Source organism: Salmo trutta, chromosome 22, assembly GCF_901001165.1.
Source record: "Salmo trutta chromosome 22, fSalTru1.1, whole genome shotgun sequence".
Classification (NCBI taxonomy): Eukaryota; Metazoa; Chordata; class Actinopteri; order Salmoniformes; family Salmonidae; genus Salmo; species Salmo trutta.
The window spans coordinates 15357131-15380821 of NC_042978.1; the positions used below are offsets into that span (position 1 = coordinate 15357131).

A 23691-nucleotide genomic window follows, 5' to 3' on the forward strand; every position below is an offset into this window, starting at 1 on the left:
AGCTATTTTAAAATCGGACATAGCGATTGCATAAAGGAGTTCTGTATCTATAATTCTTAAAATAATTGTTATGTTTTTTGTGAACGTTTATCGTGAGTAATTTAGTAAATTCACCGGAAGTGTTCGGTGGGAATGCTAGTCACATGCTAATGTAAAAAGCTGGTTTTTTATATAAATATGAACTTGATTGAACAAAACATGCATGTATTGTATAACATAATGTCCTAGGAGTGTCATCTGATGAAGATCATCAAAAGGTTAGTGCTGCATTTAGCTGTGGTTTTGGTTTTTGTGACATTATATGCTAGCTTGGAAAATGGGTGTCTGATTATTTCTGGCTGGGTACTCTGCTGACATAATCTAATGTTTTGCTTTCGTTGTAAAGCCTTTTTGAAATCGGACAGTGTGGTTAGATTAACGAGAGTCTTGTCTTTAAAATGGTGTAAAATAGTCATATGTTTGAGAAATTGAAGTAATAGCATTTCTAAGGTATTTGAATATTGCGCCACGGGATTCCACTGGCTGTTGAGTAGGCGGGACGCAAGCGTCCCACCTAGCCCACAGAGGTTAAGAAGAACAAACTGGGGAGTCACTTGAGACCGCCGGAAAAAAATGGCAGAGAAAAACTTTAGAAAGTTCTTAATACCCACATGTAAATATTGAAATTCAACGGCATACAATTTCATTTGTCTTAATATATTGACTTGTAGTACTGTTTAATATAAAGATAATTTACATTATTGGTATGTCGACACACGCTAAAAATGTATTCAAGCTTAACGCAGTATTCACAGGCCACAGACTAGCAAACAAGTCATCGCGAATAATCACGTAAACCCAGATAAAAATCAGTAAATCTGAAGAATCTAATTGAGCAAATGGGAAAGATGAATACGACTTTGTTGGGTGTTGCATCCAATGTCTCCATGATAAAAACAACAACTACCGAGCTAAAGGAAAAACTTGATGCGATACAAGTGAGGATGGATAAGGCAGTACTTCAGAACAGAAGTAGGATAAATACAGTAAAGATTGGTTAATCTGAAAGAGGGGAGTGAGGCTGGTTGTGGACTAATCTCGTTTGTGCACAATCATCGCCGAATGATTTGGATTTGACAACGGGCACGAATTTGAAATTGAACGAACCCAGCGCAGCTTAAACATGCCTGAAGAGAATGGGCGCCGAGAACGGTTCTCATCCACTTCCTACAATCTACAGCCCAGGTTAGGATACTTAAAGCCGCAAAAGAAAAGGCGTTCAGTGAGAAGGCCGTCGACTGTCTTTTTCCCTGTACCTGTCCAAGGAAATGGCAATGAATAGGAAGAAGTTTTCAACAGCGAAAAAACAACTACACGAGAAGAACGTCAGGTACACACACCGGTCATAAGGACTTTTGAGTTGAGACTGCAGGTTATCCTCTGCAGCATCCAAGACAGTTCGATGATGATTGCCTCATTGAAAAGCAACGTTACATTCCTAGTTGCTTTGTTTTATTTTGGGATTGGTTTTCTGTGTTTAACTGTACACACGGAGCATACAGTACCAGCCAAAAGTTTGGACACCTACTCATTCAAGGGTTTTTCTTTATTTTACTATCTTCTACATTGTAGAACAATAGTGAAGACATCAAAACTATGAAATGACACATATGGAATCACGTAGTAACCAAAAAAAGTGTTAAATCAAAATATATTTTATATTTGAGATTCTTCAAAGTAGCCACCCTTTGCCTTGATGACAGCTTTGCACACTCTTGGCATTCTCTCAACCAGCTTCATGAGGTAGTCACCTGGTATGCATTTCAATTAAAAGGTGTGCCTTGTTAAAAGTTAATTTGTGGAATTTCCTTCATTTTTAATGCGTTTGAGCCAATCGGTTTTGTTGTGACAAGGTAGGGGTGGTATACAGAAGATAGCCCTATTTGGTAAAAGACCAAGTCCATATTATGGCAAGAACAGCTCAAACACGCAAAGCGAAACGACAGTCCATCATTACTTTAAGACATGAAAGTCAGTCAATGCGGAAAATTTCAAGAACTTGAAAGTTTCGAGTGCAGTCGCAAACAACATCAAGCGCTATGATGAAACTGGCTCTCATGAGGACCGTCACAGGAAAGGAAGACCCAGAGTTAGCTCTGCTGCAGAGGATAAGTTAGAGTTAACTGCACCTCAGATTGCAGCCCAAATAAAAGTAAGAGATACACCTCAACATCAACTAATCAGAGGAGACTGCGTGAATCAGGCCTTCATGGTCAAATTGCTGCAAAGAAACCACGACTAAAGGATATAATATCCCATGGGTCCAAAAAGATGAGAGATGGGGCTGAAACAGTTAAAAGATTAGAAAACAACAATTTTTTTATTTGATTTTCTGTCAGAGTCTTGCAAGGGGAGAGGTTTGTTAACTTCCAACCCAATCTTGTTACACTCAAAAGATGTGTGGAGAACAGTACACAAGATATGTGGAATTTCACATCTAAAAACAAGGATACTCATCATTGTGTCACAATCCCATGGCTACGGATAGGAAATAAGTGTACTGGAAACAATGGTAATGGAAGGAATTCATTCTACAGGTGATCTGTACAATCATTGGTCTTCCCTGTGGCTCAGTTGGTAGAGCATGGTGTTTGCCATGCCAGCATGGTGTGTGCAACGCCAGGGTTGTGGGTTCGATTCCCACGGGGGGGCCAGTACAAAAAAAATGCATGAAATGAAATGTATGAATTCACTACTGTAAGTCGCTCTGGATAAGAGCGTCTGCTAAATGACTAAAATGTAACATGTAAATGTACAATGAAGATGTTTTAAAGTCATTCTCAGATTTGGTACAAAAATATGATGTAGGAGACAAAGGGACATTTCTGTAAATATTTACAATTGAGGGAATGTTTGTTAACCGGCTATCAACAAAATCCAGGAAAGAACCCAATAGCGGAGTATTTGGAATTACCCAAACTTAAGGCAGACCTTTTTTACTCAATATTTAGTCATCTGTAGAGTAGACTGTAAAAACGGGAGAACAATATGGCAAGCTGACCTTAAGTGTGAAATTGAGGATGACACCTGGTTGAAAATCTTGTCCAAACATAAGGGAAGCCAGGGGGAAACCTACTCAATATAAGATACTACATAGGTTTTATTGGACCACAACAAAGCATCATAAGATGGGGCTGAACAACAATTCTCTGTGTTTGAAATGCCAGAAAGACACAGACATTTTTACACGCAATATGGGAATGTACATTAGAGCTACCTTTTTGGAAGGATGTTTTAAAATATCTGGAGAAATGATTGGGGTTAACAATTCCAGTTTCACCGAGAATGTGTCTCCTGGGCGATAGAACCGAGTTAACTAATACAATCAATGTTGGAGGTAGCATCTTATGAACAAATGCTTGCTAGGATCACTGGCAGAAACAACAATTCTAGAATCTGGACATATTTTATTTGTCATGTTTCTAGGACTTGCAGGTGATGACTTATGCTAGCAAACCCATTTTAGTTCTGTACTGTAGCTTGTGAGATACTATTTGACTGTGTATATGTGCTATTTGGAGGATATGTCTGGATGTCATGCTCAATGTTTTTATGCTGTACAATCAACTTTTTATTTTTTGTTTATTTGTTCGTTTGGTTGGGTTTGTTGAAAAAAGGAAAAAATAAATAACTTTAATAAACAAAAAAAGAACAAACGGTCTCTCGAAAATATCATGGCCGAGGTGGTTCTTCTCTAAATCACCAACCAATTGTACCCCCCAGCTCCACTAATCTCCACTCACAGAGGGAGAGAGGAGAACCAGAGCAGACTGGAATGTATTTTTCTTAATAAATGTGAGGCATGCGTGACTGGTAAAGCACTATTTGTTCCTACGGCGGTGCGGCCGGTGCTGCAGCTAAGATTATGTTCTGTTAGGCAGAGATAAAGCCTGAATACCAACTGCACTGATGGTAATCTGGCCTTCAACAGGCACAGCCTGCCTGGCTGGCTCCTAATCCTGCTTCCCTCTCTACCTCACAGGACAAAACATGGAAATGGCAGAGTGGGAGAGAGAAAGAGAAAGAGAAAGAAGAGGGAGACAGAGAGAGAATGTTTTCAGAGGGAAAACATGGAGAAATCTGTGATTGGGCAAGAAGTTTATCGTGTGCGTGTGTGAGAGAGAGAGAGAACAGTAGCAGAGAGTGTATGGCCTTTGTGAGATAAAAAGGTTTTCAGAGAGATAACCAAGGACAAGTTACGCAAGTGTTCATTTACGAAACTGCAGAGCTGCGCGCGTTGGTCAGAATTTTCCCAGTTTGTCAATCCTCATGTCCTCACACAAAGCCAGTCCTTCACATGTTCCTCTTCCACTTCTCCCGTTTAAGTGCTGAACCCAGCGTTTTCTCCTTCCCATCATCCAAACCCACACGCAGAGGAAAACCACATTCATGCCCATATATAGGCCTCCTTTTCACAATCCTTCAGTGATATGATCTGAAACCTCAGACTACTTTCACACAAACACATTAAATACACACACCAGGGTTTCCGTTAGCCAGTAACGGAGGAGTTTTGGCAGAAAAAATAATAATATGAAAAGCCCATAAATAAAACAGCAGCCGGCTATTGCCCACCCCCCCAAAAAGATTAAGCCCATTGCAAAGGTATGCTTTTTAGCCTATTCAATTGATGGTATTACATTTGACCGGCCATGCCGGTCTATAGGTTTATCTGGATTATTTAGTGAAATTAAATTTGTCGCGTGGTGCATTTTTGTTAGCCGTTATGTTTATCACATGCTCAGAGCATACAGAGAGCAGAAAATATATATGTCATACAGCGCGAGAGCTGCTGCTACAGCTTCTCTCAAAACATCTAATTCATTGCTGTTGAGTTTAATGTGATTTAATTCTAAACGCAACCGGGTGTTAAAAACAGTTTATGTCCAGAGCTATGCAGTGGCGGTTCTAGACCATTTCAACTGGGGGGGGGGGGGGGGGGGGGCAAGTTGGGGCCAGTTGTACTGTTAGAGGGGCCAGTTACATTAGACGTTATTGTTGTCATATCATTTTCTTCACTGCATTGCAGGCATTAGTAGGCAAAAGACCATGTTCATAATCATCATCGTTGCCACTGTCTAATAATGGATGTAAAAAAAGAACGATAGCAAAAATGAGTTATGTAAAAATGATTTCATACTCCACATTTAGGGGGGCCACAAGGGGGTCCAAAATTGTTGTCACAGGGGCACTGGCCCCCCCCAGAACCGCTAGTGGAGCTATGCCTACTATTTCTCAACTGGTAATTGAAGCGCGCTTCCCATTCAAGTGCTTATAGGCAATGGTAGGCAGGCTTCAGCGCATCACACACACCACTTTGCTGTAGGCAGTATGCATTTTGAAAACATACATAATTATCTGAAACCTGGTCGTTTCACTTCATATTATGAGGCATGTCTTACACCTAGCTTCAAAGTCAAATCCGACCATAGAAACATGAAGGCAATTTCTCATGTTCTATTGGTTTTCAAATAAACGTTCTTTCACTGTCCAGTAGCCAAAGGCACAAGCTGACCAATAGAATAGGTAAACTTCTCTACTATGGGAGATAGTAGATTGACAGGCTAGGGATTTTGCTGTTAATTACTCATCTTGTTGCCTGAGGAAAGGTAAATGCGGTAGTTATTCTAAGATCTTCAAAGTGCGCACTGGAATTCAGTAAGAAGGACGCACGCCGTTGCATGTTCTGTTAAGATGAATAACCATAATCTAAATTTGATTTCTGTCATTCTGAGCACCGTGGGTGGACTCCATAATCAGGTTACCCGATGCATATGGGCCCGGTAAATCTCTCAAATGTCTATTAAACTCAAATGCTGCCGGTCAAATGTCCGGTGCCACATTTTCCTAATGGAAACCCTGACGCGCGCGCGCACACACACACACACACACACACACACACACACACACACACACACACACACACACACACACACACACACACACACACACACACACACACACACACACACACACACACACACACACACACACACACCAGTATATCCACAGTAGTGGCATTAAAGTGTGTTTGAGAGCCTGTGATAAATGGCAGCTGTCTGGCTGCATTGAGTAATGAAAACATTGAGGATGAGAAGAAAAAAAAGAAAATCGCTGCAATGAGCACCCCTGTCAGAGAGCAACACAAGGGGCTCACTCTTAGGGCTGTTACGTTGACCTTATTACAGCCCCCCCCCCCCCCACACACACACACACACACACACACACACACACACGGCAGTCAAATTCCACAACACCGTTTAGTCACAGTAATTAGGCTTCTGCCAGCTCTGATGCTGCTGATGGTCATTAGTAGCCTACCAAACTGGTACTCGGCCCTATTGTCCCTCTAATCACTCTGACATCCATGCAAATGTCATCGACAATCTAATCAAACACTTCATGACAGCCCATGAGCTCATGTTGCGCAACAGTTCTGTAAGCTATGCAATTGTGTGAGAAAACAGAGTGATGGCAGCTTTCTATAGGCTAGACCTACTATATTTATTTCTCAACTTCCCTAATATTAAGCACATTGCTTCTCTTTACAACATGAGTATTGCCTACCTGGCTGGCATGAAAATTAATCACGGGGGGGGGGGGGGAAGTGTCCTCCTTCCGCTATTTAAGTGCATAGATGACAAGTACATTTTCCCGGGGCTCCTGTTTCGAGACAGGTGCATGATAATGGTCCATTCTAAATCAAATACAAACAAATTTCACATTTATTATTTAGTATATGTAAAAACAATATTAAATCAAGATTAGTGTGATGGTGACAATATTAGCCCATCACTTGTGAATGATGCCCAGCTTAAGGCAAGAAACAGCGCATGCTTTTTTCTCTTGACTTTTTCAAATCATAGTCACACACATGTAGCCTAGCCCATAGAAAAATATATGTTTTGATAAGGTCCGTATCACAACAAAACTGGCCAAATAACTTCTTAAAAAGAAGCACATTAATTTGCTTTACAATGGGTGTAGAGCCTAACTGGCATACATACGCAGTGCGTGAGTTTCAAGTTTGGGGAAGAACATTTTCACCATAAAATGCACCTTTAATATAAAAGCATTACATGCAAATTCACATTTGTGGTCACTTTTGAGAATGGTGCTAACGGAACATTCACGCTTATAGCCTACTGCCGTGTGCACATTGCTGCACTTATAACTATAAGAAATAGCCTAACCGTTTATCAACATTTTAAGCTCAACGTTCTTATCCGTTGTGTCAGGCTCATTACTTAAAACAGGTTTTGTGATGCTATCCCATCTCACAACTGTCCCACATTATGTTTGGAATATTACTTTCTTACACAGAATAGAAAGTCAACTTTTGTACTATGGGAGGGGATAGTAGAGTGACATAGGCTAGTGCTTTTGCTGTTCGTTAGGCCTACTCATCTTGTTGGCTGACTAAAAGTAAAATGTGGACAGTTCTTCCTATATCATCAATATGCGCCTCGGAATTAGATAAGGACACGTGCAGATCCGTCCCCAATGTGTCGGTCTTCACTTGTAGCCTGTGAGAAAGAACAGATGACGTGACGGAGAGTCATGCGAGTGAGAGGTGCTTCGGCATGCAGCTGGGAGAGAAGGGAAATTCGAGGCATTTTCAAGTGCTTGTCAAATTGTGAATGACAGATTGAAGTGCAAAAAAACAAAGCAGAGCTTATGCCTTTCATGCAACTTTTTTTTTAAATCATTAGGCGCATCATGCAGCCTTAGAATGTTTTAAAAACCAAAAACATATAGCCCAACATGTATCACAACTAAAGTTACATAAATAACTCAAAATTAAGCATATAGGAGGACCTGTGTCTTTGTTAACCGCTCAACACAGAATAGCCGCATGTGCACACTCACTCAAATTATTTGGAGAAAATATTCTTTATACACTGCTCAAAAAAATAAAGGGAACACTTAAACAACACAATGTAACTAAGTCAATCACACTTCTGTGAAATCAAACTGTCCACTTAGGAAGCAACACTGATTGACAATAAATGTCACATGCTGTTGTGCAAATGGAATAGACAACAGGTGGAAATTATAGGCAATTAGCAAGACACCCCCAATAAAGGAGTGGTTCTGCAGGTGGGGACCACAGACCACTTCTCAGTTCCTATGCTTCCTGGCTGATGTTTTGGTCACTTTTGAATGCTGGCGGTGCTTTTACTCTAGTGGTAGCATGAGACGGAGTCTACAACCCACACAAGTGGCTCAGGTAGTGCAGCTCATCCAGGATGGCACATCAATGCGAGCTGTGGCATGAAGGTTTGCTGTGTCTGTCAGCGTAGTGTCCAGAGCATGGAGGTGCTACCAGGAGACAGGCCAGTACATCAGGAGACGTGGAGGAGGCCGTAGGAGGGCAATAACCCAGCAGCAGGACCGCTACCTCCGCCTTTGTGCAAGGAGGAGCACTGCCAGAGCCCTGCAAAATGACCTCCAGCAGGCCACAAATGTGCATGTGTCTGCTCAAATGGTCAGAAACAGACTCTATGAGGGTGGTATGAGGGCCCGACGTCCACAGGTGGGGGTTGTGCTTACAGCTCAACACCGTGCAGGACGTTTGGCATTTGCCAGAGAACACCAAGATTGGCAAATTCGCCACTGGCACCCTGTGCTCTTCACAGATGAAAGCAGGTTCACACTGATCACGTGACAGAGTCTGGAGACGCCGTGGAGAACGTTCTGCTGCCTGCAACATCCTCCAGCATGACCAGTTTGACGGTGGGTCAGTCATGGTGTGGGGTGGCATTTCTTTGGGGGGCCGCACAGCCCTCCATGTGCTCGCCAGAGGTAGCCTGACTGCCATTAGGTACCGAGATGAGATCCTCAGACCCCTTGTGAGACCATATGCTGGTGCGGTTGGCCCTGGGTTCCTCCTAATGCAAGACAATGCTAGACCTCGTGTGGCTGGAGTGTGTCAGCAGTTCCTGCAAGAGGAAGGCATTGATGCTATGGACTGGCCCGCCCGTTCCCCAGACCTGAATCCAATTGAGCACATCTGGGACATCATGTCTCGCTCCATCCACCAACGCCACGTTGCACCACAGACTGTCCAGGAGTTGGCGGATGCTTTAGTCCAGGTCTGGGAGGAGATCCCTCAGGAGACCATCCGCCACCTCATCAGGAGCATGCCCAGGCGTTGTAGGGAGATCATACAGGCATGTGGAGGCCACACACACACTACTGAGCCTCATTTTGACTTGTTTTAAAGGACATTACATCAAAGTTGGATCAGCCTGTAGTGTGGTTTTCCACTTTAATTTTGAGTGCGACTCCAAATCCAGACCTCCATGGGTTGATAAATTGGATTTCCATTGATTATTTTTGTGTGATTTTGTTGTCAGCACATTCAACTATGTAAAGAAAAAAGTATTTAATAAGATTATTTCTTTCATTCAGATCTAGGATGTGTTGTTTAAGTGTTCCCTTTATTTTTTTGAGCAGTATATTTTAATTCAGCTATGTTCAATTGTATTCTTCATACTATAAAATAATGCCATGGAATTCTAAACAAACCTTGTCTGCTAAATTAACTAGTGTAGCCCACAGCCATTTGGCATAGCCAGATCAGGGCCTAACATAAGGACACCTCAGAGTATGCTATTCTATTCTTCTGAAAGACGATATTTTCTTCATATCATGTTTCTTTAGAACAGTCTAAAATAAATGGATTTATTGTGATGGTGTAGACTATATTACATGGATTTATTACACTTTTTAAAATGTAGATGTTCCAAAGGTCTGCATCAGTGGCTTGTAGGCTATGTGTGGAAGCCAGGAGATGCTAAATATGTTTATGTTATTTAGTTGGTCTGTGTGACTGTGTGTAATGTCACTAAAACACCAACTGGGGCATCCAGGGAGAAGAGAAACAGCCTGTCCAAACTGAATTGAAATGACTATTATAGTAGCTTTACACAGCAGGCCTGTGACAAGACATGGAGTCTAGCCATTGTTCAACAACCGTATGGCTAGCCTCTGTTCAGCAAGTTTATTTTTTCAGGAAGTCTAACGCTAAGTACAGGTGTTTCTCTCTGGCTCTAAAATCACATTGCCCATATTAGTGCTGAGCGATTAACCAACATTTGTATATATTTTTCGGGGTTATTAAACAACTAATTGGCCGACGTCATTTCAATTACTTGAACTCCATTTATTTTTATTTTTTTTGTGAGTCCAACGCGCTGTGTCTGTAGAGCGAAATCAAATCATTCATGACAGAAATCAAGTCAAGAACTATGTGGGACACCAGGCTGAAGGGAGTTATAGTTTTCATTAAGCAAATATTCAACCTTGTTAAGCACAGAAACTACAATGACCGTAATCCATTGCACCGTTTTTTTAAGGCTCAGATACAGATCAGAGAGGACGAGGCAAATCTGTCCAAAATAACACAATGCGTTTCTATAGTCTTATTTTGAACCGACACATCATGCCTGCCTTCCAACCTTTGGGACAATGACTCCCATTGTTAGGGCATAGACATGAGCATCGCGTCATTAAATACAGATCTCTGTAGAGATCCACTTTTATGCCTGCTATTTTAGGTTAGGTTACACACAGACCACATGAGAGGAATGTACCGAACTACGAGAGAGAGACCGTTGGTTAAAGTATACCTTATCTACTTTGAAGAACTAGTAAAATGATTGTCAAACAGCTCTGCAGCATAAATAGCTAAATAGGATGACTAAAAAGACAGTACAGTATGGCGTGGCTGGCTGACTGCTACTGCCTGAGCAGAAATACGATGATTACTTTAAGGATTTTAAAATAATAAAAACAAAGTGATATACACAACTGAAATATTTGATTATTTCATAGTAATTTCTTATTTTTATATTGGTGTCTACTCAATGTTGAACTGACAGAGACAATGGAACATTTTCAATGTTTTGGCAATTGAATGTTCACTATTTTTAATTGGAAATCACATTAAAAAGCTATACAATTATGAAATGCATTATGAAATAACGACGTTACCATGTTAAAAATATATAGAATCGAAACGACCTCAAAAAGCACTAATCGCTCAGCACTAGCTGAGGTCAGTTTGACATTTTATCCACTAACAGTAAAGGTAAGGATTTTATTTGGTGGCGGTGGTAAGCTGATCGTAGGTCTCGATATCAGGATAACTTCTCCCGCCTCCTCCTATCATTCAGCCAGAGGGAATAAGCAGAGACTTCCTGAAACCCTCACCACCACTCTTCCTCCTCCTCCAGAAAATCTGATGAGGCAGCCAGGGAATCCCACTCTACTCTGCCAGGCCAGCCTAGGTAGTGGAGAGTAAGTCATTCAGTCCATCTCAAGACGATAACCTTAACCCAACTCTTATTGTGGTGTTATGTTTGGATGTTTTTCTACCCAAAATGTGCCGTGGTTAGCATTTTTAGCAGAATCAGACCAAAAATGAGTATTTCTTTCCTTCGTTTATTTTTCTATACTGCTGTGTGGTTTATTAAAAAGAATCAATTGTACGGCCTTATTGTTTCATGGCCCTTTAAATCCCTTGGAGTTAGGAGCCAAGTGGTTCTGTAATGTTCCAATACGCCACCCTGCTGACTCAAAGATAACATCACAGCACCTGATGCCAACACAGCTGGGTGAAACGCTCCCAATAGCAGTTGCTTGTGAAAACAACTTACCCTCCTCCAATCCTAACCTAGATATTTTGTGTGTATTGATGTGTGCCATTTTAAAATGTATGTAAATTTGTCCTTGAGCTTTTCTTGTCTATTAATGTTCTGTATCATGTCATTTTCATGTTGTGTGTGGACCCCAGGAAGAGTAGATGGTGCTTTCGCAACTGCTAATAGGGATCCTAATAAAATAACAAAACATCTAACCTTATTATTCAAGGAAGGGGACGCAAAACTGACCTTCGATCAGTGCCTGGGACAGGGCCAGAAGGGACGGTGGGAGGAGGAAGCCCCACCGGTCTCCAGTGTGGGTCATGTTTGTGGACCCTGTATGGAACCCTGTCCCTGCTGCTGTCACCAGAGCCTGACTGATAGCCTGGGAGGCACGGAGCTGTCTGGATTATGTTATCCCAGGCAGTCTACGTTACCCACATCCTTTACATACAGTACAGTGTACTGCTCTGCCCTATAAACACACAGCCCATCCCAGCACAAGGACACCCACAGAGGCCTTCACGTCCTGCCCAGCCACAGGAAAGAAGGGAAGCTGGCCTCTGGAACGTTTCAATATTTCCTAACTCTTCAATAATAAAAGGATGCCATGTCAGGCTTATAGGTTAATGATAAAGAAGAATACAGCTGGCTCGGAGGCCTGCTGAGATGTCTGTTTTGGGTCGGCAGAGAGAGACGGGGAGAATCTTTCAGGCTGTGTTTTCCATTGAAAGTGGAGAGCAGTAGGACACACTCATAACAATCCCCTTAAGTCAACACCACCACCATCAAATGCATTCAGTGGGGTACAACGTTAAGATAACAGAAATGTAATGTATAGAACTAAATCTGTTCTACACACCAGAGAATCATGTCTGGTTTACACAACACATTTCTATCCGAATGTTCTGTAACGCTCAGTTCCCTTACGTGAAACCCCTCTCTTCTTCTCTGCAACAAGTATAAGCTCTAAAGTCAACAGTCAGATATAATAAGAAATCGGAAAAAACACCATAGTTCGGGAAATGATAACAGAGCCAGTCATGCAAAAGGGAAGAGGGTTAGCCCAATAGGAGGGCAGCAGTCAGCGGCCCTGGTGATCTCCATGTCAGCAGCTGTGGGGATCTGCCAAGAGGAAGTAGAAAAGGGCTTGGTGGAGAGGAGATGGCACACACGGAGGGTATCTCTTGTTTAATGTAGATTCCTTTCCTTGTCTCGTTCAGTTCATCTGATTCTGCACTGATGAGAAAAAACTGGACTGGTGAAAGCAGATACCTGGCCTAGGCTAACAATCTTTCCTTCTTGTGCATTCAGAGGTGTGGCAGTGTGTGTGTGTGTTTTGGGGTGCGGGGCAGGTGTGAGCCGGCATCCACAAGAAAAGTGGATTTGGTGGGGATCTGACGTCAGATAAGTAACTCAGTTCCCATCAGATAACTCAATTCCAAAGAATTGCCTGGTAATTATTGCGCAGGCTAAGATTGTCCTTATTTGCAAACTAAATAGGCCAAAAGATATGAAATACAAACATATTTCAGTACAACAAAAAAATTACAGTGACATGAAACATTCTTAATACCAGTTATCCTTTCTTTTTTGATTTGGAATAGAATTGGCTTTAGAAAAAAAAGACTCCTCTGAAATCCCAACCCACACAATCCAAAACCAAAAGCCCATGAACTCAGCTAACCTTCCAGTCTTTGTCAGTAAGTTCCACCTGTGGTCAGTCAGTGGGCTGGGGTTGTCAAGTTCTAACTCAGTGACTCACCCAGGACAGGAGGACACCACTCATAGTGATCCCAGTGCCAATGAGTCTCCCTCCTCCATTCTCTCACTCCCTCTGCCACTTCCAGTAAGACACATGCCTTGCCGTCACTCTGGGCTTAAAATAGTGCTGACTCCCTGGCATCTGCCATGGAACTGGCAATCCACACACACACACACACACACACACACACACACACACACACACACACAGCCCCTCTGGACCGGAGAGGTCCGGGGAATTATTACTGAGGACAAAGTTTACTCTACACACTCACTGGGCGGACGTCAATGGAAGAATAGAGCATGACGCTGACCACTGCATGACGCTCGTATTCAGATAAATATGACCGTAAAAATGGCCATTATGGTCAAAACACGGAAATTGTTGATAATATCAACTTGGCACACCCTTGGAGCCATATCATGTGATCAGATGAATGACCATGAATCATATAAACTACAGATGAATTCTGACCAAAAACCTTTTAGATAATGTATAGCTGTTTCCTGTCCTCCATACTTGGAATAGAGAGAGGAGGAGCGCGCAGATACATGACGTGTGCTGTATGGTGGTCGTGCACAACTACCAGGTTCTAGGACTTACTGGAAGGCTGCTGTATGGACAGCCGTTTGTCACATTAATTGTGACTGGCAGACACCAACAGGGACGAGCAGCCCATGAAGCTCAACGTGAAACAACAGCATTTCCAGCTCCCACTCTAGAAAACCACCAATATGCTTCATAATAACCATACAATAATCATATTTCACATATATTTATTTATTTTATAATAGCCTATAGGTAGTTTTCAATAAAACATCACAATACGGCGTAGCATGTTCGATTTGCCAGCTGGGGGTCAATGAGTCAGTTTCGCTAAAACAACTGACAACCGCTTGCTGTTTTCAAGGGATTGTTAAATAAAATGTTAACTATTTGGATGTAAAACTCAGCAAAAAAAGAAACGTCCCTTTTTCAGGACCCTGTATTTCAAAGATAACTCGTAAAAATCCAAATTACTTCACAGATCTTCATTGTAAAGGGTTTAAACACTGTTTCCCATGCTTGTTCAATGAACCATAAACAATTAATGAATATGCACCTGTGGAACGGTCGTTAAGACACTAACAGCTTACAGACGGTAGGCAATTAAGGTCACAGTTATGAAAACTTAGGACACTAAAGAGGCCTTTCTACTGACTAAAAAAAAAACACCAAAAGAAAGATGCCTAGGATCCCTGTTAATCTGTGTGAATGTGCCTTAGGCATGCTGCAAGGAGGCATGAGGACTGCAGATGTGGCCAGGGCAATAAATTGCAATGTCCGTACTGTGAGATGCCTAAGACAGCGCTACAGGGAGACAGGACGGACAGCTGATCGTCCTCGCAGTGGCAGACCACGTGTAACAACACCTGCACAGGATCGGTACATCTAAACATCACACCTGTGGGACAGGTAGAGGATGGCAACAACAACTGTGAGGATGGAACGCACAATCCCTCCATCAGGCCTACAAGTCCTTACTGTTGTAAGGCAGGTCCTCACCAGACATCACCGGCAACAACGTCGCCTATGGACACAAACCCACCGTCGCTGGACCAGACAGGATTGGCAAAAAGTGCTCTTCACTGACGAGTCGCGGTTTTGTCTCACCAGGGGTGATGGTCGGATTCATGTTTATCGTCGAAGGAATGAGCGTTACACCGAGGCCTGCACTCTGGAGCAGGATCGATTTGGAGGTGGAGGGTCCGTCATGGTCTGGGGCGTGTGTCACAGCATCATCGGACTGAGCTTGTTGTAATTACAGGCAATCTCAACGCTGTGCGTTACAGGGAAGACATCCTCCTCCCTCATGTGGTAGCCTTCCTGCAGGCTCATCCTGACATGACCCTCCAGCATGACAATGCCACCAGCCATACTGCTTGTTCTGTGCGTGATTTCCTGCAAGACAGGAATGTCAGTGTTCTGTCATGACCAGCGATGAGCCCGGATCTCAATCCCATTGAGCACGTCTGGGACCTGTTGGATCGGAGGCTGAGGGCTAGGGCCATTCCCCCCAGAAATGTCCGGGAAATTGCAGGTGCCTTGGTGAAAGAGTGGGGTAACATCTCACGGCAAGAACTAGCAAATCTGGTGCAGTCCATGAGGAGGAGATGCACTGCAGTACTTAATGCAGCTGGTGGACACACCAAATACTGACTGTTACTTTTGATTTTGACCCCCCCCCTTTGTTCAGGGACACATTTTCCCATTTCTGTTAGTCACGTCTGTGGAATTTGTTCAGTTTATGTATCAGTTGTTGAATCTTATGTTCATAGAAATATTTACACATGTTAAGTTTGCTGAAAATAAACGCAGCTGACAGCGAGAGGACGTTTCTTCTTTTGCTGAGTTTACTATTAGGGCTGAACCCATTTAGTCGACCAAGATTTTTTAGTCGAGCAGTGGCAAATATTTAAGTGTTAACTGCACACGAGACACTCGTCTGATTCACGCCTGTCTGAGGGGACTAATCCATTGTGGAGGCCGCAGGGATGGCACACCAGGATCATTTACCATAACCTCTAATCGACAATGTTTGTTTTGTTACAGTAATTTCTGTTAATGCATTCAATATATTATTATTACAGTCTTGCTGTTGTCATTGTCGGAGTGCACACATTTTTTGCAGAGCACACAACCTAGGCTACACTGTGCGGAAAAAGTTCTGGTTCATTTCATGCCATTTACGAATTGTCAATTTAAGCTCTGTCAATCTTGATTAAGGACACACATTTTTAAATGATTACGCATATTACTAGGCCTAGGCTACCTGGCCTGGGCGCAAATGTAGGCTTATAAATGTGCCCGTTTGGGGATGTGATACTATTTCTGATTGTCTTAACTCACCATCACTGTGGAGCTTCTCAAAGCAATATTTTCTTTGCCTCAAAAAGCAAGTAAGCGGTCTGTTTTTACATCCATTGAAAATGACAATAGATCCTCAATGTAGCCTTTCGATAACTACTCAGCATGAAAGGGGACAAAATGTCAAGCTCTGATCTGGTGGAAATGTCATTAAAAAGGCCTACCTGATTACTTCGTATCCCTTGCGCAAATAGCCTACAGCTGTATGTGTCTGTACAGAGCTCTCTGGCGTGGGAAACTGAGTGCCCATCATTTTTATACAATATTGAAAGTTTGCTAGCACCAGCTTCAGACCGGATCCAAGATAATAGTTGATACGTTTCAAGTTCCTTGCAGACAGGGCATGCAGAGCCAATGTGATTTATAGAAAATATCCTGACAAAAATAAATATTCTATCTGCGGACTGCAATCTTTTTATTTGTTGGCTTTATGTAGGTTATTTTGACATATTGGCAATGGCAATAGAAGTTACTTTTAGATGTGTATCATTTTCATTTAGCTAGTTTTGATTATTTCCCTCATTAAAATGCAAATCAATTTATAACATTTTTGACATGCGGTTTTCTGGATTTTTGTGTTGTTATTCTGTCTCTCACTGTTCAAATAAACCTACCATTAAAATTATAGACTGGTAATTTCTTTGTCAGTGGGCAAACGTACAAAATCAGCAGGGGATCAAATTCTTTTTTTCCCTCACTGTAGGCTACACTGATTGATGGACCATGTCAAATTGCCTAACAAGCTAATAACAGATCATATCAATATGGCTAGTTAACAAGCAAACTTTCAGGGGATAAACTAGGTCTCTATCCAAATAGTTTGATTTACATTTATTATGGATCCCAATTAGCTGGGGATTGGGGCGGCAGGTAGCCTAGTGGTTAGTGTTGGGCCAGTAACCGAAAGGCTGCTAGATCAAATCCCCGAGCTGACAAAGTAAAAATCTGTCGTTCTGCCCCTGAACAAGGCAGTTAACCCACTGTTCCTAGGCCGTCATTGTAAATAAGAATTTGTTCTTAACGGACTTGCCTAGTTAAGTAAAGGTTAAATAATGTTTTTTAAAAGCTGCTGCCAAAGGGTCTAGACACATTAATGCACATCACAAAATAAACAAAAACGAATAAAACAGTACATCATGATTTGCTTGCCATTTACACTGAGGACTGAAGTCTAACTGTCAACTTCACCAGGACGAGGTCTTGCTGATGTCAAGCTCTTTCCAAAAGCCTAATCTCTGATGAAGTAAGCAAAATTATGTTTGTTTAGCTAGCTACATGCCAAACGGATAGGTACCTTCACATATCTCAAATGACATGATCATTGGTGTTTACAGATCAAGAAAAGCATGCAGTCACTAGTTGTATAACTCTGATGATAGGGCCAAATGTGCGCAATTGTTTTGCATGGACTAAACAGAAATGTGTAGTTCTGACTATGCTCAATAGGTGATGATATTAAAACCAAATAGTTATAACATTTATTTAACAATTCCTTGAAAACAGCACGTAGATGTCAATGGTTTTAGCGGAGCTAGGGGCCTCCTTGCCCCCCAGCAGCCAAATCGAACGTATGACGTTTTATTGAAAATGACATATTGAATATAAAACCGTCCAATGTCTAAGAATAACGTGTGAAAAAGCGAATGAGCACCAGAACATATTTCAGCAATTGCTTATTGATAAGAGCAGTGGCTATACATTTCTGAAATGGCAACACCTGGGCCCTACGCTGCATTTTATATTTAACAACATGCACGTGTGCGCCTAAGTTGAAAAATGTTGGCGCACAAAGAAATTTAGGAGCACAATTAAATATACTTGAGATATTAAAGATAGAAAAAGTTATTATTCTAGGCACAGTGATGCTCCTATTTAGGCGCATGTCCGAGTTAAATGTGTGCACTGTTGAGCCCTGAACACCTTCAGCAAATCGTCACCGTCTGATGAAAACCATTTATCTCTAAAACAGAAAAGTTTTAGGAAATAAAAAAAACTGCCACATTTTCACATGAACAAATACACAATTATTTTGAATATCTCTTCTTGGTCCTAGAGTCATGAAATGTTCAGAGTACATTGAAGGGAGTTACTGTTTTCAATACAGGTTAAAAAGAAATATATATATATATTTAAATGGCAAAAATGGAGATGAGGTTTTTAGACAAAATTAGACATAAGTCTGATGAGGCCATGATGCAAGCTTGACAGAAAATAGTTGAGTCATAGGTGTACAGAAGATTTCTATTTTATCAAGGAGGTGTAAGGAGCAGGAAGCATCCTTTTTAATAACCCGTTCAAACAAAGAAATTACAACCACACTAAAAACAGCATTGGGAAATGCACTAGATAACACCTAACCTAGATATTCCCCATTACCTATACACGACAATGTGTCTCAAACAAACATTTGATTAAAAAAAAGAAACCATCAAATTAAAAAACAGTCAGCTAACATATATACACATTTGTGTTAACCCCAGACACCAAGCTCCCTGCTTTACACACTTAAACATAAAGAACAGCAGTACCTTGGGAAGTGGTCGTCCCAACTGTGAATAGAGTTTAGTCCAAAACTGCAGGATAGAAGACATGAGTCCAAAAGCTCTGGGGTGAAATACCACACTCTCCTAATTCACCTTTCCCTTAGAACAGATCCTTCCATGTGCTGGAGCAGTGGAAACACCTCACATCTGGAATGTTTCCCAATAGCAGACGGCCCTACCAGTTCCTTTCAGAACACACCAACACACACAAATGGACAACACATACTACAGGTAGGCTCTGGGAAGAAAACACTGCCCTAAAAACATACACTTCCTACTATGACTGGATTGACAGGTATTTACATAGAGGTTTAGACATATTGATTGTGGTCTAGTTCCTCAATGCTCTAAGGTGCTGGGGAGAGAGCAGAGGAGGGGGAGGGGAGCAGAGGGAGGCGGGGAGGAGCTTTCAGGAAATGATGCTTCTGTTGGTAAGTGACTAGAGTTACTGGCAGTCAAGCCCATTTTACTGTACATGGTGTAACTCAACCGCATTTGTAGTTTAAACAGTCCTGCGCAAATGGGTCCTTGCTAGCGGCTCTCACGCCGTTGCATACGGCCGTGTTCAATGTCTCGGATCAGTATTTAATGATTATTATATTTAGAGGTTGGCTGGCTAGCAGGTTTATTTTCAGACACTGACTTTTGTCTGCCTGACAGAATAGGTTCTGTTTCAAGGCTGTGCTGCTTCTAGAAGTGAAAATTATCTGGACTTTTAATGATCGAGTTTTGCTCAGATGTCAAACTAATTAAAGAGCTAATGGAACGGGTAGTCACTTATCAGTATTGAGCTACAGTATATGGACTTGTCATTTCAAGCTGTCAAAGCACCGGACACACACATCTAGCTACATGATTCATAAATACTGGTTTTGATGTCTCAATCTTTAACTGTTCTGTCCACAGAGACAATCCAAAGACACTGACAATGAGTGAGAGTGTATCTGATAGATTTTTGAAGTCATCATTTATAGCATAGGCATATATGTAATACAGACAAACAGATAAAAGCTAGGTCTACCTAAAATGTTTTTAAAAAAAATACATAGAGATTACAATGATTTAGACTGATATGACGGAAGGCCCTTCAACAGCTGATGTCTTCTCTATCTGCCCATCCAGAGTCCTGCACAGACACACTCCATCTCCACTTACGGGAAACAAGGCTGATTGTCAAAACATCTGGGGAAAATGCTACTGATAAATTCAAATAAATAAATATTATAAATAAATATTATAAATATATATATATATATATATATAACATTTTTTTAAAGGCTAGTACTAAAAAGATAGCTATGGATTTCCTTCTTTTATATAAAATAAAAAATAAAATCATGATTCATGAGAAACAAATCACATCTTTTCACAAATCACATCCTCCATCCTGGTAGAGGGACGGTACATGGCCACCGCCCCCTGCTAACAGGAACAGATGGGGCATCAGGTCTACTGTGGCACCTTGTTGCCCACCTCCACTGGGCTGGTCTACGGGGGGAGACCAACTGAGTGGACCGTCTGGGTGGTGTCATGAGTGAGATTGTGGGAATCCTCTGGCCTGTTAAGGTCACTCTGAGTCTATTGGGACATTGGCAAGGATGTGTCACTGATGAGCTGCATCTTTCAAGCATTCAGTATCATCTCTCCCTTCTGTGTCACAGCCCAGACAATACAAACACTGTGGCAGGGTGGGCTGCTGTTGTTGAAAACTACATTTTCAATCTCTGTAAATCCATAAGAGTGTGAAACATTAAAAGCAACATTTCCCACAAATTGCAAGGTTAGTTGTTTGCCTCAACTGGGAGGACTGCCTGTAGCAACCCTTTGTTACAATCCCCTTTGTTTACTTCCTGGTATAAAAGTAGGCCATCCAACAGGCAATTTGTGACACGTGTTAGAAGAGAAATGAAACTGACTTTGCAAAACAAGCCTGGAATAAGACCTGCATCTCATAATTTAACTATTAAATGAACAGTACCACCTCCAAGGCTTTCTACTGCAACAAAAACAAGCAGGGACAATAAAACAAGTAATTGAGGTTGATTCAGTTACAATGAAACAGAACACATGGCACTATTCTCTTGGTACAGAACCTGACAGTGTTAAGTCAACGGACCTTATCCAAAATCTCTTATTGAGCCATTCCTTTGCAGTACAGGGCTTAAGAGGGATTTACTACAGAGTTGAACATGCCTTTATTAAAGCCTCTCATATTGTCTCTCCTTGGAGGATATGAGCAGGTGGGGAGGCAGAACGGGCCGGTTCAAACCCACCAATGTGACATAACAGAAGATAACCTGACATATGCACCTATACAGAGGTGTGGGACACGCAGGAAGTAGCAAAGAGTATGTGCGGTGTGTGTGGGTGTGTGTGTGTGTTTTAAAGCGTTCACAGTGCCGAATGTGTATGCGCCGTGGATGTAGAGCTCTGTTCACTCGTCACTCTAGACCTTGGCTTAGAGGAGAGAACTATGGTTCGTAAAAGTGCTTTCCTACTATTCTTCTTCCAGTAAGCACTAAGCAGGGCAGTATTTTTCTTATTTTCCCTGAATCATGTCACACAGCAAATCAGTCTGTGCGGAGAGTTCAGACCACAGAGCTCGTGACCCAGGCCACGAGGTGGTCATCAGTGTGTGTGTGTGTGTGTGTGTGTGTGTGTGTGTGTGTGTGTGTGTGTGTGTGTGTGTGGCCCTGCAAGCAGTCTGACTCGTTCTCTAAACTCGGTGACAACATGCTAGCATCATGCCACAGAAAGTACTCTCTCTAGCAAGAATGCTAGCCATGTGTTTACATGCATTCTGATTTCAGGTAAACACGCATGTAGGTGAGCATGAACACACAGAGCGCCACAAACTCTCCACCGCTCCTTACACATCCTCACCTACTAAGTGCAGCACCGTTTGACCGGTCAGAAATGTGAAAAAGTTCAATTGACTGCCTACATATCTCCCCACAACAAGATCCTTCTACCAAGCCTGACTGCAACGCTCATCCTGAGTACTACAGAGGCCCAAGGCACTTCCTACATACACACACACCGCAAGCATACACACTCCTATTACTTCTCCCCTCACAGAGCCAATCAGTTTCTGCCGAGTACCAGAAGGGGCCTCCTTACCAGCCATTTTAATCAGAAAGCACTCAGGGCAGTTGATGTTAGGAGACCAACAATAATTACATTCAAGAGCACAATGGAAATGTCTCCATTCTCCATGGTAACCAGGGTCAGATTATTGAGTCCAGAGTATACAGTATAGCCTTCATATGGATAGATAGGCCTAATGAATAAATCAGTGATGCACTCAATGATCATTCATAGATTACGTTGTAGAGTAATATTTCTCAGACTCAAAATATGGTTAATCTCTATTCCCTAGATGAACATTTAGTGCACAGCACTGCAGTGCATTTCTAAACAATAAGGATATCCTGATCAAGCTCTACACTAGAGAAACAACAAACTAGCCCTATCGGATGCCGTGGTTATCAAAGGCCGCACCTCTGATTGGATTTCACTCTGAGGGGACATTCATAAAATATCATTTATTGAGTAACAGTTGGACCTGCGTAACTTCAGCGCTAGCATACAGTACTCTACCAGCCGGTTGAAGCATAACATAATTGTGCCACTCAGGCAGTTTATCAGGAGCACAATTACGACATACATCCTCCACACACTATACATAGGCCTAGTGTAACCGTGCTGTAATATTGAAAGGAGTGAGTGGCATGGAGGGAGAGTGGGGGAAGGGGCAGAGAGAGATGGTGCTCATGGTTGAGTGGTTCAGGATTACTCATGACCCCGTGACTTACATTTTCTCTGCCTGCCTTGTGCTTCAGCCCCTTTTCACACGCACACATGGATGCAGTGTGGTCAGACTGAACAACCAGCACTCAGATAGCTCCACTGCTTTACAAGCCAGGAAGCTACTGGATCTGTTCGGTGGTGAAGAATTATTATTTTTAAACCGTTAAACACTGAGCTCAAACGTAACAACGTAGTCTAGAAGGGCCAGTCTAAATGTCAAGGATGACAGTCATCTACTGGCCCGGACATGGTGTATTTTTTTAATTCATTGGGGTGATGCAGGGCCTATAGGTTGGTATGCTTTCTCTATATTCAACTATTAATGTGATACATTTGATTATTATGTATTAAAAAGCTTTGTAATATAATTTAGCAATATAAGTCATTACGCTATTATTTAGAATAGCATTGTACTAATTGCATTCATTTTTGTTTCTAAAGTATGTCATTTTAAGAACATTTTTGACATCCCAAAATAGAACACTGGCTCTTTAAAACAACTGCATTCCAAATAAGATAGACCTGGCTATATTAGGCTAGCCAGGATGACTGATACGAGCCATTTAAACTTTTTGGGGGCAGAAATGTCTACTGGAACACATGAACTTTCATCTGCCTTAATAACAAACTTGTATGCCATCTGTAAATATGAATAAAATTGTTCAATTACGAGTCTGGAGGGTTAAGCCACTGAAACGGCAACCTTCCCACTAGCCATGATTGGCTGAGAATGAGTGGGCTGGACATGTCGAGAAGGGAGCTCGGATTGGTCTGCCATATAGACGTCTATTTGAGCTGGTCAGTCTGTTGGTAATCCTGTCGAACGCATCTCTTTTTTATGTATTGTGTAGTGGAGCTGCATAAGTGTTGCTCTCCACTTTCTGGAGGATCAAGTTTTGAAAATCAGTGGAATTAGAGTATGATAGCTAAAGAGATGGCGAAAACACCTGTCTCCGGATTACATCTTCAAACTAAGGGC

General features: G+C 41.9%; 1 protein-coding gene across 3 annotated transcripts in view; it reads right to left on the reverse strand.

Annotated features, from left to right (window-relative positions):
- Positions 1–23691, reverse strand: part of LOC115158197 (protein strawberry notch homolog 2) — a 121721-nt gene that overhangs the window by 33230 nt on the left and 64800 nt on the right. Inside the window, exon 1 of one of the 3 annotated variants that reach the window (XM_029706851.1) lies at positions 18888–20049. The exons of the other annotated variants lie outside the window; for them this stretch is intronic. Within the exon in view, the coding sequence (XP_029562711.1) occupies positions 18888–18950 (63 nt within the window). The 5' untranslated portion in view covers positions 18951–20049. Of the gene's footprint in view, positions 1–18887; positions 20050–23691 lie in introns of those variants that run through there. 3 annotated transcript variants of the gene reach the window in all.